General features: G+C 43.6%; 1 protein-coding gene and 1 pseudogene across 2 annotated transcripts in view; both read left to right on the forward strand.

The window, feature by feature from the left end:
- LOC144104930 (putative cytochrome P450 12a5, mitochondrial) overlaps positions 1-14,232 on the forward strand; it is a 52,212-nt pseudogene extending 37,980 nt beyond the window's left edge. The window contains exons 6-9 of the transcript XR_013308660.1: positions 7,060-7,217; positions 10,540-10,618; positions 11,381-11,596; positions 14,009-14,232. The product of XR_013308660.1 is annotated as a putative cytochrome P450 12a5, mitochondrial (transcript). The remainder of the gene's footprint in view (positions 1-7,059; positions 7,218-10,539; positions 10,619-11,380; positions 11,597-14,008) is intronic.
- Positions 14,233-20,654: 6,422 nt separating this feature from the next.
- LOC144103461 (uncharacterized) overlaps positions 20,655-23,760 on the forward strand; it is a 62,204-nt gene continuing 59,098 nt past the window's right edge. Inside the window, 6 exon segments of the mRNA XM_077636171.1 lie at positions 20,655-21,194; positions 21,196-22,428; positions 22,550-22,696; positions 22,865-23,038; positions 23,159-23,347; positions 23,429-23,712. Of these exon segments, the coding sequence (XP_077492297.1) occupies positions 20,655-21,194; positions 21,196-22,428; positions 22,550-22,696; positions 22,865-23,038; positions 23,159-23,347; positions 23,429-23,712 (2,567 nt within the window).

Consider the following 23,760-nt stretch of genomic DNA (forward strand, 5'->3'; position numbering starts at 1 on the left):
GCAAAATACCTTTAAGGGTGTGCGAATGAAAGTTCATTTCACAAAACTCACATAAACCTGTAGCTGTAATCATTTTTTGTCCGTACTTGTACTTCTATTTCGAAACTCTCCCTATTCCGCGAAGATTCATGCGTCAGTTTGAATCGCATAATCGAAAATTAGTTCATTTTTCATTTTTAATTGCGACAGGTCGTTGGTGGCTTCGAATTTTCTTTTGAATCTTATATAGCCGTGACTGCTGGTGAAGCAGTTTCAAATTGTGTTAATAATAAAAAGTAATAAGATATATAAAATACACCACAAGCGATGTCATGTTGTCATGTCATGTTTTCTTTTATGTGTACCCTCTCCAAATGTAATGCCGTTTTTCACTGTGGGTGAAAAATAAACAAAAATATGTAACAAATAACATTAGAGGGGACGCGATAGCTCTATTACCTGGTGCAACACGACACGACTGCATGAAGAGGCAACGCCGCACTAAATTTTTTATATCAAAAGTAATGCGAGTGATCTCCCCCCCCCCCCCCCCCCTTGTTAATCTGATGTATAATGAAGTGAAGCGTTCATTCTCCAGACGCACCGGCAACATCGCTACAGCACCAACATAGCTGCGGGGCCATCAATATACACTCTGTCAATCCACTTTCTCTCTTTTATTGCCAGCCCTCCATTCGTTATTTCCTTTGTCTCTCCTGGGAGCTTTGATCGGTGAACGTGGACGAAAGTCATCCACCCGACGGCTTGAGTTGGGCTCAGTTATGGAGGAATCAAGTTCAGCGATGTGGCGGGAAAATGAGCTGCTCAATGCAAGCACCGCCTACTAGCCCACTCCCGTTAGCCAGGAAGCTGCCGCCCACTTATAGTCACTGTCTATCTACTCCAACAAACGTCCAAAGTCCAGGAAAATATTGCTACTTCTGTTAAGACTCGGCTTAGAGCAGAAGCATCAATTCAATCATCGAGTGTAAATCCAGTTGCCCTTCGAATAATTGTCGCATCCGATAACAGGCTGTACCCAAATTTTTTCTGCAACAAAAAAATAGGAGCTGTACCTTCTTCGCAAGTTTCGTGTTAATTGAAGTGGAACCTCCGGCTCAAGCGTGGGAGCTAACCTTCCAACTTCCACTCCTCAACCAGACTCTCTTCCACCACACCTTAGTAGATAGGCGGTTACCTAATCCCCATTGCCGCCTTCGATGTAGTGACTCAACCCACATCGCCCACATCATCATCATCATCATCATCATCATCATCATCATCATCATCATCATCATCATCATCATCATCAGCCTGACTTCACCCACTGCGGGGCAAAGGCCTTTCCCATGTCTCTCCAATTATTCCAGTTTTTTGCCAGCTGCGCCCATACTATCCCTGGAAACTCCTTAAACTCATCCGCCCACCTAAGCTTCTGCCGGCCCTGCTCCGCTTGCCTTCTCTTAGAATCCACTCCGTTACCCTTAAGGACCACCGGCTATCTTGCCCTCGCTTAAGTTGCCATGCCCAAGCCCATTTCTTTCTCTTGATTTCGGCTAAGATGTCATTAACCCGCGTTTGTTCCTTCACCCACTCTGCGCGCTTCAGATCTCTTAACGTTACACATATCATTTCTCTTTCCATGGCTCGCTGCGTTGTCCTCACTATAAGCTGAACCCTTTTCGTTACCCCTTATGTTTCTGCTCCGCAGCTGAGTACCGGCAAGATAAAACTGTTGTACACTGTTGTCTTGAGGGATATTGGTAAACTGCCATTCATAATCTGAGAGAATATACCGTATCCGCTCCACCCCATTTATCCTTCTAGATATTTCCCTCCCATGATCCGGATCAGCTGTTACTGCCTGCCCTCAGCAGACGTATTCCTTCACCACTTCAAGCATCTCGCTGCCAATTGTGAACTGCTGTTCCCTAGTTAACCAGTTGAAAATTACTTTGGTTTTCTGCATATCAACTTTTAGACCCAACTTTCTGCTCTACCTGTCTACCTCATTGATCATGATTTGCAGTTCAACTCCTGAGTGACTCAGCAAGGCAGTGTCTTCAGCGAATCTCAGATTATTTAGGTATTCTCCATTAACCCCTATCCCCATCTCTTCCTAATCCAGGCCTCCGTACACCTCCTGTAAACAAGCGGTGAATAGCATTGGTCAGATAGTGTCTCCTTGCCGGACGTCCTTCCTTGTTGTAATTTTATTGCTGATTTTATTGAGGACTATGGTAGCTGTGTAATTGCTACATATATCTTCTAGTATATTGATATAAGGCTCTTCTACACCCTGATTCCGCAATGCCTCTATGAAAGCTGAGGTTCCCACTTAGTCCAATGCTTTCTCGTAATCAATGAAGGCTTTATATGGAGGCTGGTTATATTCTACGCATTTCCCTATCACCTAATTGACAGTGTGCATAAGATATTTTCAGGAATATTCGTTACGAAAGCCTGCCTGATGATTTCTTTGATTAATGTCAAAGGTTGCCCTGACTGTATTAGCGATTACATAGTAAATACCTTGAAGGCAACGGAGAATAAGCTGTTCGATCTGTAATTTTTCAAGTCCTTGTCGTCTTCTTTCTTATAAATTAAGATATCATTTGTGTTGTTCTGAGCTTCTGGTACGGTCCAGGTCATAAGGCAATGCGTATACAGGGTGGCTAATTTTTCTAGCACAATCCCGCCTCCGTCCTTTAGCAGATCTGCTGTTGCTTGATCCGCACCACCTGCTAAGGGTTTCTTTACTTCCTCTTCCGTTACTTGCGGGATGACGCATTGCTGTTCGCTACTTTCTCTCTCATTAACGCTCTGATTGCACTGGCTATTGTATAGTTTTGTGTAAAAATAATCGGCTGCAATAACTAGCTTATCCATATTGCTAATGAGATTGCCCTCCTTGTCTCTTAACGCATACATCTGGTTTTTACCTGTGCCTAGTTTCCTCTTCGACGCGTTTAGGCTACCTCCGTTCTTTTGAGCATGCTCGATTCTCTCCATAATAAACTCCCTTTCTCTTATGTTGGCAACCCTGCGCTTATTTATTAGGTTCGATAGCACTGCTAGTTCTATTCTGTCTGGCGGGTTAGACGCCCTCATGCTTTGACGTTTGTTTGTCAGATATTTTGTCTCATGATATGGCTTGCCGCTATCTTGTCGAACCGTCCTACCGCCTACTTCTACTGCGCGCTCCGTGATGATAGCTTTCAGATTATCGTTCATTGTATGAGCATTGAGATTGCCTTCCTCAGTCAAAGCTGAATATCTGTTCTGCGGCGACAACCTGAACTTCTCTACTTTCCATATTACCGCTAGCTCGTTAATGGCCTTGCTGTTTACTAGCTTCTTCCGTTCTCTCTACATGTCTAAGCTTAATCGAGAGTTTACCATTCTGTGGTCGCTACAGCGCACCTTTCCGATAATTTCCACATCCTGAACGATGCCAGACCGAGCGCTTAGGATGAAGTCGATTTCATTTTAGTCTCACCATTGGGGCTCTTCCAGCTCTACTTCCTGTTCAATCGTTTGCGGAAGAAGGTATGCAAGACCCGTAAATTATATCGATCTGCGAACTCAACTAACAACTCTCCCCTGCTATTCCTAGAACCTATCCCATAGCTGTCTACCGCCTGGTCGCCAGCCTGCTTCTTGCCCACCTTCGCATTGAAGTCGCCTATCAGTACAATGTACTGTGATTTTACTTTGTTCATTACCGATTCCACGTCTTCATACAAGCTTTCAACGGTCTCGCCATCATGGCTGGATGTTGCCGCGTATGCCTGCACCACCTGCAGATTGTACCTCCTATTAAGCCTATTTACGATACCTGCCACCCTCTGGTTGATACTATAGAACTCATCTATGCTGTCAGCTATATCCTGAATTATGAGGAATCCCACACCTAGTTCTCGTCTATGCGCTAATTCGTGATTGCCCACATACGCACTGTAGAAGCAGCATTATGCGCCAACGCACTTAACTCTACCCTCCAGAATAGCGCCCACCACTAACCCCTTTTTATTAACTCTTCACAAGGCCTTGAACCCGTAGAAGCTAGCGTAGCAGCACACTGAAGAAATAATAAAGATATCTATAACACAACCTGTACCTGGCAACAGGGCGCCCGTAGTAAAAGCTGCCTCATGGACAGCTTGACGTGGTCATATACACCCAGCCTCCCACCCAGAAACCCAGACACCCCCATAGCCACCAAGGCTTTGACAGCAGAAGAGTTGGTCACACTTACAAATTACAATACATAAGTGGTAGATGATATTACACATAATCATGGCAGTTATTTATTGCAAAAAGAAATAAAAGGAGACATCAACTAATCAAGTTGTAGATATAGTTAGATAAAGAGAAGGGGGAAAGGCAGGGATGTTAACGAGCAAGGTTTCTGGTTTGCTACTTTGCACTGGGGAAGAGAATGAGGGGATTAAAAAAGAAAGAGAGAAGTAACGGGAAATACAGTCACAATCTGTCAATCTAGCAGTCGTTCGTAAAACACAAGACTGTGCCTTGTAAGCCTTGATGGCACTAGACTGTTGTGGCCAGGACAGAGGACTTTGTCCTCTGTGAACGAGCGAGGTCCAAGGCGGTTTGTTCTAAGTGCTTGCCAGCCAGATATGCATCTGTATAATTTAATATGCCCTTCATTGGCGTTTCTTGTGTTGTGTACTTCGTAGCTTAGCTAAGTGTTACACAGTTCATGAACAAAAGATGTATTATTTGTAATCTTGTTTTTAAAGTGTGGAATAAAAAAATTGTATCTTTTGGTGATCCCAACTGTTTCGTGGTTATGAAAAAGTGCGTGTGCAATGCTATACGAACGTTTTCAACTGCCGTTAAAAACTTTTCTGGAAGTTGTGCTACTTATTTATGTTTTCTTCTGACATTTTCCCTCATACTAATTTATTGTTATTGAGGCGAGAACTGAGCAACGAATGATGTACTGCAAGCATTGCTTTTGGTGGCAATAGCTGACAATATTCATAAATAAATTATTTTCCGAGAGTTTGATTGCTATTAAGTGGATATTTTAAAATGAAGAATTAGTCCATTTCGAAGATATGCATAACCCAACCATTGCCTTCAAATCACCTGTACTTCAGAGTGCCATTCTGCATTGGAGTTTTGTGACGTCATCCTATGCACTTAAAACACCATCAAGCAATCCAACCTTAGCTACCGTAGAATATTAAGCGTCTTGAGAAGAAAATTTTTAAGCCCTCGTCTTTGCCGAAATAGACTGCATATGCTCAGGGGCCTCGTCTAGCACGAACGATAATACGAAGCAGAAAGTAAAGCAAAATTTGTGAAAACCTTGTTTCCCCACTAAAGCCATCGCTACGCTACGAGCTTAGAAGCACTGTGATGGCCTTCGAAGCTGTCTAGGCGAAGTTTGGAAAGCTGGAAGCTGCATGCTTCACAACGATTCCATTTCTTGATTGCTCGCCAGCCACTCCAGCCACTGCCATAGAAGTGCTCAAAATATTAGGGTTCTATTAGTTGATGTCCAAGCTTGCGGCTAAACAACCATGCATGCAGACAGAAAATAGACGCAGTGCTTTTTAAGCAGATATGCGGCTGGAGGTAAGGTGATGAGTTCTGGCTCATGATCTCGCTCCCAACAGGGATCGCAGATGTTTTGGATTTGTTTTGGAGGAACAACGCCTTAAAATGAGACGCTGTTTCACTGTGGAGAAAGATTGAAGGCCTCCGTCTTTGTCTCGTGAGCGCATGATCGAGAGTGCATGCGTCTCTGTTATGATTTCTGCGTCAAAGATTTCAGTGACAGAAGTGCTTAGTGAGGTGGTGCAATTACTCACGCTACTTCTTTCGCAATTTCATAACAAGTAAGAGTAGAAAATTTCCTTTCGTCGCGGATGAATTCAGCTGTCTTGAAGATAGCGTTAAAACTCTCAATTTTTCTGGGTGTAACACCAATAAATTTTGATATCCATTTTTAAACATTTTCATGACATATGCATGCTGGAGTTTGACTTTTTTGTTCAGAGTTTTGGGTGTATAAAAATGACAAAAGCTTTCTTACATGGAGCAAGCCTTTGGGAATATATTCATATACAAACTCGCATACTTTCTTATTATTAACGCAATGATGGTGACTTGAGAAGAAATTTAGTTCTAATTACCCACTGTCTATAAAGATGCCTTAAAACAAAAAAAATTCCTTTTAATCTTATCAAAAATACATATTGAAGAAATTTTGGTTTTATTTCAAGAAGGAATAAAGCATTTCGTCGCGTCCCTCCATAAATTCTTGAGCAAGCGGCAGTGGACCATGGCTATGGTGCCGATTAGGTCATGTTCGAGGCCAGCTGAAATTTTCATAGATGTTTTAACCAATAATGGCTAACAAATAGAAAATCACTTTCGCAAGTGTATGAGAGTGTATCCTGGGGTTGGTAGTTGTGAGATTTTATTTAATGTTAGGTTGTTTTATGGTTACGATGAGGTTAAGTTTTAAAAAGAGCAGCTAATAAGTAATCGTTTTGTAACGGAACTGGGCACTTATGGCGCACAAACTTTCACAGAAAACTCAGCCCTTTCTATAACATGTATAGATACATATCACGATTCTTAGAGCACTTTTCTATGCATAGTATCTTTCTCAAGTAGAAATTAATACGGCTGGATTGTTTACGGGATAAATAGCAGTAGTTGGCATTTTGCATATTTGTTTAATACTTCAAAAGCATTAGAAAAGACCTATGGCTGCACACGGCAATCCAAGATACTACCAATTTCTACACCGCAGCGGTGGCCAAGTGGTTGAGCATCCGCCTCGCATGCGGGAGGTGCGGGGTTCGATCCCCAGTGCCGCCGGGTACCCACCGGTGATACAATGGGTACAAGCTTTCCCCTGGTCTGGTGCTCGGCTTATTTAGGGTGAAATGCTTGGGAAATGGGTCTCCGACCCCACCTTGAGCATTTGAAAAAATACCTTGTGCCATGGCGCTCTTTGGCCATAGATGCCCTTGCGCCATAAAAATCCATCATCATCCATCATCAACTACCAATTTCTCTATCTGCGTTTCGTTGCAGACAGCAGCGGCCGCTACTTATTGCTTTTACTGCCTTGCAATGAACTCAGAAGCTCAGGAAAGGGCAAGAAAAGAGGTATTCTTGGCTATGGCTGAACGGGGAAACAGGAGATACAGTCGATTACCTTACGTAAGAGCCTGTATAAAGGAAGCATTGAGGTAAGTTCATGTGCATTCTATTGATCTTTTACGAAAAAAATCTTTTTATCACGCCGCAATAAAGGGTTATTTTGTCTTTGAGATAGACAGCCCCCTTCCATTACAGGTATGGGAGAGGCATCCAGATCTTTCTGGTCTCGATATACCGCCTGTCCCCTTGAGAACAAAATTTTCTCCTGTTTTAATGGTAGTATGACCGAAGCTACCTCGAGGTTTTCCTTTAGTCTTTGTCTTAGTGATGAAGAGTAAATTTAGTCGCATTAGCGAACTTCTCATAAGATAACGCAGCTGTAAATTTTGGGCTTGGACATCCAGTCAGAGCAGTTATAATGGAGAGGCTCCGGTACATATATTGAGTTATATTGATTCTCCACCGGCCACTGTTCGTCAGTTAGGATCAATTCAGAGTATGTTCTGGCGTATTATAGCGTTAATTATTGTTATACTTGCCACTTTATTTAGTAACTTTTGTTGCAGAAATGAATTGAATTACATATTTAAATTTCTAAAATATTTACAAATTTTGCCCTGATTTCGTCTCGGGTATGAAAAGAGAATTGTTTTTAAAAGCACTAAAATAAATATAATTGTGTGATTGGCGATTGCCGCACACAAATATACGTCTGAGAAAAAATATAGGAGAAAAGATCTTATCGCCCTTCCCGCCGCTGTGCGTGCCTCAGATTTGACGCAGCCTCCGCGAGCAGTCCCACTGAGCATAGCTTAAATCCTTCATAAGATTTTACTAAAATTGTTTGTCTCGCTGCAAGCCTTGGAGCTTTTAAAGGTCGACTTGCACTCAGCAGCACCCTCACTGAGAACCCTCACCCGCACGACTATGTCTCTTTAAGAAAAATTTCCATCTCGAGGAACAAATGCGACCTTCAGTGAAAAACACCCTTTGAGTTGGCGCCCAATAATTGTGCGGTTCTTACCCGAATTTAGTGTGTGCGCAAAAATACTCTTCCTGTGTTGAAGAATTGCTAGTGTAACAGTGTGACAGGCTTGCTAGTTTTCATTTTTTATTTGTTGTGCCAGTGAGTAACTTTTCATGTACGTGACAAATCACTGCTAAAACAAGTCGTATAGAACGATTGACATAGATGAATAAACATTTAAATGATGTGCAGAGGATCTACTAAAAACGGAAACAGCAATTTCCACTAGTTTTCGCATCTTGACGCCCTCTTAGTAAAGACGAGCACGGGAGATGCGCATACAACGTGTACAGTGTTTATATGAACGCCCCACAGCCTTTTTATAGTGTGCGTATAAAGGAAGGTAGTGGACATACATACGGTTTATGGTTTATGGTTTATGGGGGTTTAATGTCCCAAAGTGACTCAGGCTACGAAAGACGCCGTAGTCAAGGGCTCCGGAAATTTCGACAAACTGGGGTTCTTCGACGTGCAATGACATCGTACAGTACTACGTCACCAATTTTCGCAGCTTGGAATACATACTTCGTGCACAAAATGGTTATGTATACCGAGTTTTCCAAAATTTTATTTTCAACGTAAAAATTTCTATTGCGCGGCATTGCATTGCCAGGGTTTTCGGACCAGAAAACACCTGTGAATCATCTCAAACAGTAAACTAGTTAATTACGTTTCAATAATTAACTTCTTATCTATTAGAGTGAGGCGCCTGATCGCCATCAGAGGCTTGGAGCCGGTCGTTAGTAACCGCCATACCAATTTTTAGAATTTCGAATACGCGATCACTGTCGGCGCTGCGCCTCGACAGAATTTGGCTGTAGAAGCTTGGGCAAGTTGGTGTGACATTGTTTTTCAGCAGCGCAGGGGACAAAAGCAAAACAAGTGCACAGACGATCAGCGCCGTGTCTGTGCACTTGTCTCATCTTTTGTCCCCTGCGCCGCTGAAAAACAAAAAAAAAATTGCTATTTAGGCCAGTTACGTGCACAGAAGGTGTTGCATTGCGTGCATGCTATTCGAATGGCCAGATATCTTGGAACGATGCAGCCAGCAACGACCCCGTTTTCAGGAATGACTCGTGCTTCAGGCAGGGAGGTGCCGTCAGATGCGCGTCCTACCTGGCGCATGTGCACTTGAATTTCTCAAAAAGTTTTGTGCCCATGTTTATTGTTTTGCGTCATGCATAAAGTACAAGACGCATGCCTCCAATCGAATCAACGTCATTTAAATTGCTCGTTTTGCACGCGTCTCCCAACATAATTTTTGCTTTTTTACAACTGCTCACCTGATCTTCCCGCAAAACAAATCTTCATAGTTCGAATTAGATACCTCGCCTCAATACCCTGCCTCAAAATGACAGCCAATTGTTATCGCTGCCCGTTTCTTCTCGACATGTTTCGAAAATTCATATTCAATGGTTGTAACGCGCAGAGGTGCGGACAGAAGTGAACGAAGCAGGCTGCTTTCGTCTAGGATTTTGCAGGCACTGTTTAACTTAAACGGTCTATTACGGTCCACTCATGCGTATAGTAGACGCTAACGCGCGCTTTGATGGACAAACTACGTTTCTTCATTTCCAGAAGGCAAAGCGTGATTACACTTAGAAAAATTTTTGCTTGCTTTTGATGTGGTTTAACGTCTCAAAACGACAGTTACAAAAATTTTCTTAGACAGTCTATAGACTGTCCATGAATTCCTGCCTATAAAGTCTAGAGGCTCTCTATTGACTGAGTCTGGAGAACAGTTCATAGGCAATACAAATCCTAGAGACAGTCTGTACACAGTGTATAGATTTATGGCCCTACAGTTTTATTAGACTTTTTCTTCAGATAGTCTATACACTATGAATAGACAAAAAGATATATATATATATATATATATATATATATATATACATATATATATAGGAAAGCAATAGTCTATAAGAAGTCTATAGACTGTCTTTAGACCATTATTGTAAAGGCACACAGGCTATGAGGGACAAAAAGACAAAAAGAGATATCTATAAGAAGGTTATAGAGTCTATAAGAAGTCTATAGACTGCCCTTAGACCATTTTTGTAAGGGGACACAGGCTATGAGGGACGCGGTAGGGGAGAGCTCCGAATAATTTCGACGACTCGGGTTCTTTAAACGTGTACTGACATCGCACAGTACACGTGCCGATAGCATTTCGCTTCCATCTAAAAAGCAACCAGCGCGGCCGGGACTGAAGCCGTATCTTTCGGATCAGTAGCCGAGCACTATAGCCACTGAGCTACCGCACCGGCCACTTAAAAATGTATAGCATTGTTCGTTTACAAATGACTTGCGTGTTCTAGAGGAAAAAACGAAAACAATCTTAGACTGCAAAGCCTATTAATAATAAATGCATTCATTTTTTTCAGGTTCTATCCTCCCGTATCGGCTGTCCACCGTAAACTCGACCACGATGTTGTGATGTCCGGCTACGTGATTCCAAAAAATGTATGCGCATATTCCTTATTCATCTGTTGACATGGGTGCATACACATGCTGAACCATATGAATCAATTCAAACAGAATCCGTGCTTCAATGATTGCGGTTCTCGCTGAAGACATTCGTTGTCGGAAAAAGATGCACGCGAAAGCGCTTTGTCGACCTTCTCTTGCATAATTTATAATGGCTAAAACGTATTTAGCGTTATAAGAATAAGAGAAAAAGAAAGCAAAGCATTGATACAGTGCGGAGCTGGGTTTTGAAATTTCGTGTTGCCAGATGTAGTTTGGATTAAGCCAAGCACTTATTTAAATTAGTTATGAATCTCCAACTAGCCCCTGTCTCTTCCGAGCGTCTTTCTACTTCAACAGCGTGTACTATCAGTTGTTTTAATTATCCAGACATCGCAACCGATTCCGTGACGTCAGATTGAGCGCTCGATTTATTTCGCGGTGACTGCACGCTGTCTCGCAGCGAGTGCTCTGTCTCCTTCTTGGCTCTCTCTATTTCCTACTTTGTTACCGGCGGGATGTTCAACTACTCTGCAAGATTGACTTCGTCGTTAGCATCCTTATAATATCGACTGCTCTGCAGCTAACAATGTGTACACAAGGTTTCGGTACTGCGCAGTTTGAAGTGCTGCACTATAAACGTTGCTTTTGAAGTGGCACTTAATATAGGCCGCTTTCCCGGTTAAGTCCACCGATGTGATTTTGCGCACCCTGTGTGACATGCTGTGCCCTTTTTTACGCTGTACTATTATTGCCCAGACCGTGCTTCGCAATGAGTTGTTCGTGTCCGGACGTCTAGAAGAGAACTTCACGAGGGCCTCCGAGTTCCTTCCGGAGCGTTGGATCCGGTCCGGACGACAGGACGCCGAGCCGTGGACCCTTCACCCGTTCGCCTCGCTGCCCTTCAGCACTGGACCGCGCATGTGCATCGGACGGAGGATCGCAGAGATGGAGCTTTGCACGCTCATCGCGCAGGTCACAAATCAAAACTATTGCGACTTTGACTAAATCTATTTTGACTAAACGGTGATGGTGGAATCCTAAATGTTTCTGCTTTTGTGCCGGCGTTTAGGAAGATTTCGACTCTTGAACACATCAGAACTAAAATAGCGATGAATTGAATATTATAAGGCTTAGAACCCGCCGTGGTGGCTCAGTAGTCGTGTCGAACGGCTTCTTTTTGAGAGGTGTGTGTTAAACCCCGGCAGTGATGGCCGCGTTTCTACGGTCTTGAACCGAAAGTAGCCCAAGTACTCAATGATGGTATAGCAGGTAAAGAATTCCAGGTGCCAAGAAATTAATCCCGAACTCTCGATTACGGCACCACTAAGCCCTTGCGTCGATTTTTTGATACATCAGAAATGCAACGTTTCAAGAAAAGTGAGCTCTCTATTCAGACTTTTTTTTCTGTGTTGGCAGCCATTATATATCACTCACTGCCATCATCGGCTGCAGTACTTCAGCGTCGCTGCTTGGAGTGCCTGCCTTTCTACAATGCGAAAATTTTCCATACGCAGTGGTCATTGAAACCCGTAGCTTATTAGATAGAGCATGCAGTCAGAGTGGGTATAAATTGGAAAGATGATGCCAGTAAAACGTTGTAACCGAGTCTCTACTGTGGGTTCGCGGTTCTAATATGTACATTACAAGCATATGCACGGAATACGCGGTGGCGTGGATGACAATAATTAAAAGATGTTTGAATTCAATGGCTAACGTAAAACATCACCTCAAAAAATTCAATATATCTGATAGTTTGCGTGCGCAGCCTTTAGGCTTTGAACAATGATATTGCACACCTTCAGATGCATATCCAGCTAGAAACATGGTTTAACTGGATTTTCAGAATATTGGTTGGTGGTGCAAAAATGAAGATAAATCTGGCTCAGCCACCTCTGCCTCTTAATCTTTATGGTGGTCAGCTGCTGACGTAAAAGACGTGGGTTCGATCCCAGCCTTGTGGTTGCAATGAAGGCGAAATGTTACAGACCGGAGTAGTGCGCGACGTCGCTGAGTGTTAAATAATCCCAGATGGTCGAAATTATGCTAACCCTTCAATACGCCATCTATCGAAGATGGGTCTCTTTGGGAAATTAAACACCAATAAATAGAAATCTCAATCGTGTTTCGCCGAAAAAAAGAGCCTCAAAAAGCATGCGATTCTTTTTAATCTCTACAGCTATTAAAAAATAACGCTGATTGTCACAAGAGGTGCTCCACCTAGAGTGTCTTGGGCGCAGCTGACAATTAATAACGAGATAGGAAACAAAACTTGAGAGAAGTCAGGTGAAGTGTTTATTCGCTTTTTAATCATTCAAGTTATGCTGCATTTCACAATCGCAATTTTGAATATTGTTGATTTGCGACTATTTCAAAGTACAGAACTTTGCGAACCCCAATAACTCTTAAAATAGTCACCTTTCTTCCTCCATTTTCGGAGCAAGCGCGATGTTCTGGGGCCAATTACACAAAGTTTTCTTAACGAGGTGCGGTCTACATCTGAAGACTTATTCACTTTGTAGAATTCTCTTACCTATTTTAGTCTCAAATCACTCGAAAGGAATTGCCGAAAAATTTAGCCTTAAATCAATACATTGTAAAATATTGCCATTATAAATAGCAGCATAGAGAGAATAAACAATGAATGCTCAATCTTTAACGACAAGAAAACTCGGGACAGCTATCATTAGCTTGCGGCAGTCGCCCTGCGCACACTAGGTGAAGGCAGCATCTGCGACATCATGCGCGTCCTAAATGTTGTATTTTGTTAGGCTCCACCGGTAGCGAATGAGTACAAACTGCGGGAACACGACGGGACGTTAGGCGCGCAAAAGGAGAGACAGAGCGCAGTCTGCCTCTTGTGTGCCGTACATTCCGTCTTGTTCGCGCAGTTTGCACTCATTCGCTTCATCATGAACCAACTAGCCCGCCAGTACGTCCTTCTCCGCCGCTAGCTTTAAATAAGGACTAACGGGAGAGGATTGGAGATAGCGGTAGGGACAGCAGAAAAGTATGAGATAAGTTATAATTGGGGACTATTAGGAAAAGAAACCAAGAGCTATTTCGGCCACAATAACGATGATGATGTTCGGCCGTGCCTCTCACCTCCACCCCCATGAAGCCCCTCATTTCTGCCGCAAGGCTAGGCCTATTTTATGCAGAAATAAAGACGTATAAAAAAACGATGATGATGATCGCGTGAATTGAAGTTTTATGTGCAACGCTGTGGTACTTCACAGGAGAACTTCCTAAACACTAAAAGGGTTGTAGGAAATGTCTTTATCACTGAAAAAAGGCTGGGAGATCATGCCGACTTGTATTAGAGAATAATGACCGAATTATGCGACAAGCGATATTAGGAGCTCATATTTCCTTTTTCTCCGGTAGGTGCTGGTAAACTACCGGGTTGAAAACTACCACGGAGACATTGGCTTCCAGTTGCAGCTTACTGGCCGGCCGAAAAGACCAGCTAGGTTCCGGTTTACGGAGCTCGAAGCTGCAGAGAGACCACAACGAAGCCACTCAAGCGATGATCACTGAATAGCTAAAATTAAAGATCAAAACAGGTTTCCCTGGTTTCATTGATTTCCGAAGATGAGTAATAAAAAATTACGGAGAGAACTTTAGGCTACGTGCGTAATTTGAAGGGGAAAGCTTTTATATATAATTGCCTTCCGTTCTTACGACCCACATCCTCATGAGCACACTGCCGTAAGGCGGCGTATGCATTATGTTTACCATTATTCGTCAAGAATCATCGCGTTTTCGGGCCAATGAAATGCGTGCTCGGTCTTAATGTTCTTAGTTGAACTGCCCGCACCTTTTCAGGATATTTTTTTTTTCCTAATGACGTCTTTTGATTTTTTGTGGACCAGTTTTCCTGAACGCCGTCGCCGCCGGGTTCTGTTGCTAATGGGAGATATAAGGCTTTAAAATTGAAATTGTAGCTCGCATGCACCGAGTTCTTTGGGTGTAAGGAATTCTCAGACACCTCAGAATGATGCAAGCCCTAAAAATAAATCCCACAAAGCTACCTGATGTTTCGGTTTTCGCAGATGCTAGGTGGTTTTCAGTGGCCTTTAAAGGATATTGGCAGTTATTTGGTCCTGAAGCGCTGTTGAAGTTAGTATCCTCACCTACTAGCCGACAATAAGCAAAGACCTTGAAAAGTCGCGTACAACACATTGAAAACTGAATGGTGCAGAAATCACCACAATGCAAACAGCAGCAAACTGCATGTGGGAGCCGTCTACAGTGCTGTATAGCCTACACAACAGTGACCTGCAATCTCATACAGTAAGATGTCTAATTTCTGCATTGTTGGCTTTCTATGCATTTAAATGTTTTCGCCAGAATGATAAACCTCAAGATTGTAAATGTTTTTTGTGTCTTTTTGGGTCCGCTTGTTTTCAAAGTGAGTATTTGTGCTGCTGTTAGACATCTTCCCCTAAAAAGAATCTCTCATTTGTTAGTTACCTTGAAGTCTAAAATTTATTGAAAATATAATCCACATTTTAGTCAAATTTAAGTGTGTTTTGCTCGGTTTGCTTTGATTTTGAGCACACCCGCCATACGATTTCACATCATCCTATAAAACTTTACAGTCACGTCATTATCTGCCTAACTATGCACAACGGGGGACGAGTGCCCCTCCCATATCCTTAAATTAATGTTGTCATCTGTCACTGCGTGCGACGTATCCCTGAAAGTCCTCTGATTTAATCCTCCAACCTGATTCTGTGGCGCTGCCTGCAACGCATGCCTTCTCTTGGAAACCACTCCATCCCTTTATGGAGCGTGGAATATCGCGCCTTATCATTACAAGCCCTGACCTGGCAGATTATTCTCTTCTTTAATGAAGAATATTGTTACTTCGCGGTTATTTCCTGACCAATGCAGCTCGTTTCCTGTCCTTTAACATTAGAACTGTCATTTTTGTTGCCTCATATCTCTGTTGGCCTCCACTTATACTCATATCTGTTCAGTAGCCTGTTCGTTTCGGCGCCATTGACAATTTCCGGTGAACTACAGCACTGATGTAAATTGTTTTGAGGAGTGCCGGTAAATTGCTGTTTATTAAGTGAGAGTGCCTGCCAAACGCAGTCAATCCCATTTTTATTTATCTTGCATTTCTGTGCCGTGGTATTGATCTGCGGTCACTGCGTCCATTAGGTAGCTGTATTCGCTTACCGCTTCCAATGCTTCGGTACATATCGTGTGCTGTCGTTCCCGTCCGAGGGTTTAAAATTTCTTCAGATTTTGCGATATCAATTTTTCTACAAGCCATTTGGCTTTGGGTGTCTAGTTGTTCAGCATGCTTTGCCTTTTGGCCCGTGAGGAATCCAATGCCATGAGCGGATCGGAGATTGCTAAGGCACTATTCACTAGATTTTATCCTTAACTATACAGATACCGTTTACCTGAATACCTTCTGTAAACTCACTAGGAAAAGCAGCACACAGATTTTCTCTGTTTAGCTGATTTCGGTCATCATTGGTTACGTAACACTTTGCCTGTAATGAACTATGGTCACTCGGTAGTCGCTACACATATATTCGGGATTCATAACAATGCTTCTGCTGCAGCCCGGTTATCAATTTTCCTGTCAAGAAATATGGTCACCCGGCAACCGATATATATTTTCTCGAGGCTTTAAATATGTTTTTTCTTTAGCCTGGATAGGTAATTTATGCACGACTCCTGGTGTTTCTAATCAACGAAATGTTTTTATGGTATCTATAAAGGCTATATATGCAGGTTGGGTACATTTGTTCTTCAGTATCACCTGCTCGATGCTGTGAATGTGTTCTATATTTGACTAGCCTTTCCTAAGGCCAGCATTGTTTTAAGGTTATTTAACCAAAAGATTGTTATAATTCAGTCAGCGATGAATATAGAAAATACCTTATAAGCAACGTGCTGTAAGCCAATCGGTACATAAATGTTCAGTCCCATGACATCCCCATTATTATGCATTCATAAGACGGTAGGGTTTCTCCAAATATGCCATGAAATCCGCAGTTAGCTTATCCTAACCACCCGCTATCCACCTTTGCAACGCTTTTAAGCATTTCTTGAGTTCTCTTTCCTTTACCTAAGTCATGTACAATACCTCCGTATCAACTTCTATATAAATAGTTTCCTCATTATATCAGCAACTGTAGAGATGTGCGCAGAATTCTTCGACTATTTTACATATCTTATCGAGATTAAAAGTGATATTGCCTTCTTTCTCAATGTAAACGACAGCTGATTTCTGCATCTAATTTCATCGCGAAAGCTTTTACGATTCCTCCACTGGTTAGCGCCCGCTGAAAACTCTCCATGTTAGCCTTCCTTATATCATTTACCTTACGCTTATTGGCTAACTTGGCCCTCTATTCTGCGCTCTCTAATAATAGTCGTGAGGCTTTCGTACTACCTTGAAGCGGATTATCAATTCTACAGCGGGATCTTAAAATTCCTATTCCAATCTTACCGGCAATACGCTGGTGTGCTTCTGGCTTACTGGTTTTGTCCATTCACCTTTCATATCTGGACACATCTTGAGGCCTCTGCCACAATGTATTCTATTCTCAACTCGTGGAGCTTCTCCCCATCTTGCATTATCCCAGGCTAAAGCGGAAAATTTCTTTTAGCTCTCGTTCCCGGCGCGCCGAGGGGAGCCTTGAATTTAGAAGGGCGGAAGAAAATACCCGCGTCTTTGCTGCCACAACAAAGGCACTGCACGGAGGCGAACCTAAAAGAACTTACGTGAAAATTTCTCAGCGCTTTAGCGTCTACTTACTATGCTGTTACCAGAGCATCGCAAGCTTCGACAAGAGCGTCTTCCTAATACCATACTAGTAGTAGGAAGACGCTGTTTCGTGCTTACATGTGCTATCAGGAACGAATGAAGCGCGCACAAGGCATTTCAAAGAAGAGGAGAAAAAATTATAAATGCTTTAGATCATGAAGCTCAATAGTATGGCAGGCTCTGATCACTTCGAGAGGGCGAAGGCTGCCCCTAATAAGTGTTAATCCACCTAACATTTTCTTCTCCAGGAACTGATATGTTTGTGTTTTTGTGTTGGCATTTCATTTCTCATGTTCGCGTTTCATTCGTTGTTGATAGTACCCTCTAATGCATGAAAAAGCTCCCTTTCTTCAATATGCCACCCATAGCGACTCAGGCAATGAGGAACGCCGTAGCGGAGGGCCCAGAATAACTTCAACCCCTTGGGGTTCTTTAACTTGCACGGGATTCCAGAATTCCACCTCCATTGAAATGCGACCGCCAAGCCAAAGATCAAACCAGCGTCGTTTGGGTCAGCAGCCGAGTGCCATAACCGCTCTGCCACGTCGACGGCGAAGCGATCTTCAAGACATGGGCGAAGGAGTCGCCACGCATAGGTGGCAGGTGGGTCGTCTAGGCCATGTAAGGCTTTGGCGCCGTCATAACCTAGCCAAATGATTGCGAGAAATCTGTCCACCGTGGCAAGTGGTAGCTCAGTTAATGATTAGCGGTGAGAGGTTGCTCTTGAAGTGCAGCGTGGGTCTCACAAGTCACACCACGGGCACCACTTGCCTTCGCAAGGTGGTGGCGCATCGCCTGCAGCAATGCATAAATACAAAGAAAAGAACGAACAATTCTGGAGACATGGCTATTAATCTGTCAACACCGTCGGGACATAACGCTAGCGGGGACCCTAAATATCCCATCCAGTTTTGGTGGGCTAGCCCGAAGGCCCCCAATCTGCAATATCGCCGATCATTGTCAAACACCTGCCTGACATTGAACACTAAGCCTAGACCATAAATTAAAATCGAAGCGACAGTGCTATCAAATGCCCATTCTTCTTTCCCGCAAATAATACCATGCTAGCGTTAAAGGCCCCACGTAGCAGAGCAGACGCCGTCGGCGTTAACCGACCGAGTGGCCGAAAAAGACGGAATCTACTGAGTCATGACGTCACAACCACATGCCCTTGCACGGGAAATTCAAACAGCCCAGTGCATTTACACAATTCCTTCTCGTAGATATATGCTGCTCTGACAACGAGCAAAACCGCCACGGTGAAGGACACAGATTGTTGCTAGCGTGCTCGTATTGTTTGCAAACGTCTTTAGGACGTTTATGTATGTAAAGTAATTGCGCATAATTTTTATTGGGGTCAATAATATGGGTATCGAACAGACAGCTCTTGGACTGCGAGACAGGCATGCTGCCCATTGGCCACGAGCGCTCCTCTCTTTAAGCGGTGTAGAGATTGAGCTGATGAATACGTGGTCGTTTTTGACTTCGCATGGTGTCTTACGGTAATGTGCTGGTGAGTGCATAGTTGATTATTACTGCGATAATTACTGATTCAGGTCTGAAACCAGATTAATTCGGTTTCTGGCGTTGTTCTTCCTTCTTGAATGGTATATTGTATGTGATGTATCGACGCGTAAGGTGCGATTCGGGCTTCCGTAATCGGGGAAAGAGAAAGATGTGTAAACCTAACACGGGGCCGCTGAGTGTGCCGATGTTACTTTCACATTAGATCTTATCTACCTGGAGGAAAGGTTTCATCTATCGCGGACTCCGCTGAGGGGCGCTGCGGTCGTTTTCCTGGGAAAAAAGCCTAGCACCCGCTCCTTCCGCGGTTTAAGTTAGCAGGTGCCGATTAGCGATGGGTACGATAATGATATCGCTTTCTACTCTTAAATGCAAAGCTTCAGCACCCATCAAAATTTTTAGTCTTGCCTTTAGGGCCCTTCCATGTCCACTTCCGGTGGTTGCTTTTGGGGAGAAAGGTATTCGTGATCAGTAAAGTATTTTGTACTGCGAATCAACTTACAAATTCTCCTGGCTGTTCTTAGAACCCATGCCGCAGTTGTACTGCCTGATCGCCTTCCTTTTCCTTGGCAACCGCGGCATTGAAGGCACCCATCAGACCGGTGTGCTGCGCTTCTTACTCTGCTCAACACCGATTCAAGGTCTTTGTTTGAGCATTCTAGTGTCTAGTATCACGAATTATTACGGGTGCGTAGTTTTTTAGAGTATTCCGCTAGTACCCCTTGTCAGTCTGTGTACGATAACTGCCACCTTTGCCATATGCGGCAAAATTCCTCAAAAGCGCCAGATATCCTGTCTCAAGGGTCGCCTGGGCCTAGTCAAGCTAATAGCTTTTAGCTCAGGAAACCTTTCCAATTTCTGGAACAAATAAAATATGTATGTATGTATGTATGTATATATGTATGTATGTATGTATGTATGTATGTATGTATGTATGTATGTATGTATGTATGTATGTATGTATGTATGTATGTATGTATGTATGTATGTATGCATGTATGTATGCATGTATGCATGCATGTATGTATGTATGTATGTATGTATGTATGTATGTATGTATGTATGTATGTATGTATGTATGTATGTATGTATGTATGTATGTATGTATGTATGTATGTATGTATGTATGTATGTATGTATGTATGTATGTATGTATGTATGTATGTATACATTCTGGTACAAATCTCTTTGCTACTTCTTCTCTGTCTGCTGAACAGCTAAGGCACAGTACGTGCACGTCTTTTATGATAGTATATTAAAGCGTAAGACTCTTATGGCTCATACTCGCAGCGTCTCACCGTCCGTACCAACGTTTATAAAGCTTTTTTAGTTTCGAAACTTCTCCTCCCGAAGCGGCCGCGTTTTGCGCCCGGCCACTGAGATGGCGCTGCAGTCGAAGTTTGCGCCACGCTCGACGCTAGCTAGCCACGCCGCAGTGCAGCAACGTTGCTGACGCTCCGTTTGTCGTGCGCATTTGCGTCGCGTTCTTTTGTTATCAAGTGATCCTGTCGTTATGAGTTGAGTGTTTGTGCACTACGCTTCAGCAGCTTTAGGTGTGTGGTCGAGTGCGGACGCTCATGGTGTGGACCCAACCTGCAAGTAGCGTGGGCTGCCGAATGTTCTCGAGCGCCAGGTTTTGGATTTTTTCGCTGTCAGAGGGTAGGTGTTGTGCGTCATTTATGGTCTTTAGAGTGTGCTAGGACTGTCAACCAAATGCCAACGTGTTTCGTGCCGGGATGTACCAGCGGAGACCGGCGCAACACGGAGAAAAGGCACTTCTTTTCTCCGCCAACCGATCCAAATCTCCTTGCAAAATGGTCGAGAGCGATACCCCGTGCAGACAAGGTGTTGGGGAAAACATGCAAAGTGTGCGACGCCCACTTCCAAGAAGGGGATATTCTGAAGTCATATAAGCATGTAATCAACGGAGAAGTGATTGAAATCGAGCGCGGTGTATGGTCTCTAAGGAGTGATGCAATTCCTACCATATTTCCTAATCTCCCGCTGTACTTCTCCTCGAATCGTAAACAGCGAAAATCTCCGAAAAAGAGAGCAACCGTCTCAAGAGACGCAGTGGCAACGCAGAGCGACGCTGCAGAAGATATCGATATCGAACGAGAGCAACCAGAGCCCGTGCAAGACAGCTGCTTGCATGTTAATGAGCTGGTGGAGAAGAGCGCTTCTTTGAGGTTACCTCGTCAGTGGAGATCGGCAGCTCTTGAAGATGAAAATGGGCGCCGATCACAGATTGTTTTTTTACAGGGCAGGATTGGAGGCAGATGTATATACAGTACTCAAGAGTGTCGTAGTTCGCGAAGACATGAGTTATGTTGTATCTGCCCGCGGAAAACTGGTGCCGACGCTGCCCATGGATTTGGCAATCACTTCGTTAGCAGACGTAGAGGCAATTGTGCAGGTTGTACAAACTATACAAGCCTGTCATGGTTGCACCTCTAGCAGGGGAGGAACTGTATACCACAAGCAGTGCAGAGTTCTTACTGAGGCAGAAAAAGGAGTCTGTATAAAGTGTGCGAAAATGACGAAGGACCTCAAAAGAAGAAGTGGGCTGAAACCCAAGAAAAAGGTGTGCCTTGCAGCACCTGTTTTGAGGAAGAGGCTCATTCGTGCCGCTGCAGCTCGGGAGCAAAAGAAGAAAGAAATTAGCCAACTCAGTGAAAAACTGAAGCAAGCGTTTTCAACAAGTCTAGGTGAAGTGACACAGGACCTGCCAGAAGCACAAAAGATGGTCATACAGGCAGCCATCATGCAACAAGCGGCTAAGTCGCCACGTGGGCACCGGTACACTACAGACTGGCTTATGATCTGTCTGCTTCTGAGGCTGACAAGCCCAAAGTGTTACAGAACTCTATCTGACATGAAGATTTTGCCCCTGCGAAGTGCCAACCGTCTTGTACAGCTACTGAAAGGTCTTCCATGTGGCTACGGCTTAAACAAATTTGCCCTTGGTAGCATAAAACTGCATGTGGCAGGCAAGCCAGAACATTACACATATGGTTGTCTAATCATCGATGAAGTGAAACTCAGGGAAGGAACCGAGTTTACCAGGTCGTCCTACAAATTTGATGGTTTTGTAGATTACGGGGATATTACTAAAGTTGGCACAGACCAGCTGGCAGACCATGGACTGGTTGTTATGTTCAACCCAATGTTTGCGTCATGGGTCCAACCCATAGCACCTTTTGCAGCTAAGGGTGCAGCGCCAGGATGGGTCTTGGCAAAGGTGGTAATGAGCTCAGTGCTACAATTGCATGAACATGGTGCTCGCGTACTGGCAGTGATAAGCGATGGTGCCGGAAATAACAAATCGATGTGGACACACCTCGGCATCAGCGGAAAGGTGGAGCACCCACAGTGCAAGATTGAACATCCCTGCCTTCCAAAGGGAACATTCCTCCACTTCATTTGTGACGTGCCACATATCGTGAAATGCATCCGGAATCATATGATGAAGCACAAATATGGTCAGGCAAGTTAAATAATTACTTGGATATGCATGCCTCTTGAGTGATGACGCTGTGTAACAGAGACTTGTTCACCTATGTTTAATTACTGCATATAACGAAATGGTGTACAATAATTTGTTGCAGGTAGGTGAATACCAAGCAAATTTCCAGCACTATGAACGTCTTTTTGAGGCGGAAAAAAAGGCCGCTATAAAAGTGGTTCCTAAGTTGACTGAGCACCATGTCAAGCCACAGAAGCTCCAGACCATGAACGTTCGTCTGGCGACTCAGGTAAAGTTGGCCATTCAGTCATTGTAAACGTTGTAAGCAGTTGGTGCCATAAAACTGCATGCTTATACATTACATCTGTGCTTGTCAGCGTCCAGGCATTTTCAAAACTAATTTGCCATCATGTTTTTCCAAACTTGACAAATTTCTTTTACTCATTTTCGCTTGCAGCTCTTCAGCCGAAGTGTGTCGATTGGCCTGAAGGTCTACAGACAAATGATGGTACCTGGTTTCGCCGACAGTTTTGGAACGGAACAGTTCACAATGCTACTAAATGACCTCTTTGACATTCTGAACTCCAAGGTTCCTGCAGCTGGAATACGAAAGGGATCTCCAAAAATTAAGGTGCCAGAATTGTTTTATGTCGCTTTTTTATTGTGGGGAAAGAACCGAGACTTAAAACTTTGCACTCATTCACCAATTTTCTCAAAACACTGTTTTCTGTTTTCATTTATATGTTTTCAGTTTTTGGACGACTTCTTGGCAATGTTGAACGAGACGGAATCTATTCCTAATGTCAAGCTGTTCGCATCTAGGCAGACTATTGAGTCCCTACGTGTAACACTGATGTCTGTGCTGTCACTTGTGGAGTTCCTGTTCAACCAAGGCGTGAGCTACATTCTGACAGCAAGCCTGAACCAGGATCCACTCGAGGTAACCATATCCCTTCCATCATGTTTCCTCTTTCAACTCCTCATAATCACAGTTGTTAAGCTCAAATTTCTTGCTTTGCAGCGATTCTTTGGGCTCGTGAGGTCCTTCGGAGGAGACGAAGACCATCCAACCGTCACCAAATTCAGCCAGCTTTTCAGACTACTTTCCCTTTACACACCTGTTAAGCTTGCCACAAAAGGGAACTGTGAAGCAGGGGATGAACGAGTTTTGCTGAGCACATTTGAGAGCCTTGGAGAGAAGCGGCGTGAAGCACTACTACAAAAGAGAAAAGTTAAAGATGAAGTCTTCCAGCGACTCACATCACTGCCTTCGAGGGGGCTGTCAGCCCCATTTGACGATGACGTGTACAGTATTTCAAGTCCAGAAAAAGCGGCATTGTACTATTTAGCGGG

Source organism: Amblyomma americanum, chromosome 9 (genome assembly GCF_052857255.1).
Source record: "Amblyomma americanum isolate KBUSLIRL-KWMA chromosome 9, ASM5285725v1, whole genome shotgun sequence".
Classification (NCBI taxonomy): domain Eukaryota; kingdom Metazoa; phylum Arthropoda; class Arachnida; order Ixodida; family Ixodidae; genus Amblyomma; species Amblyomma americanum.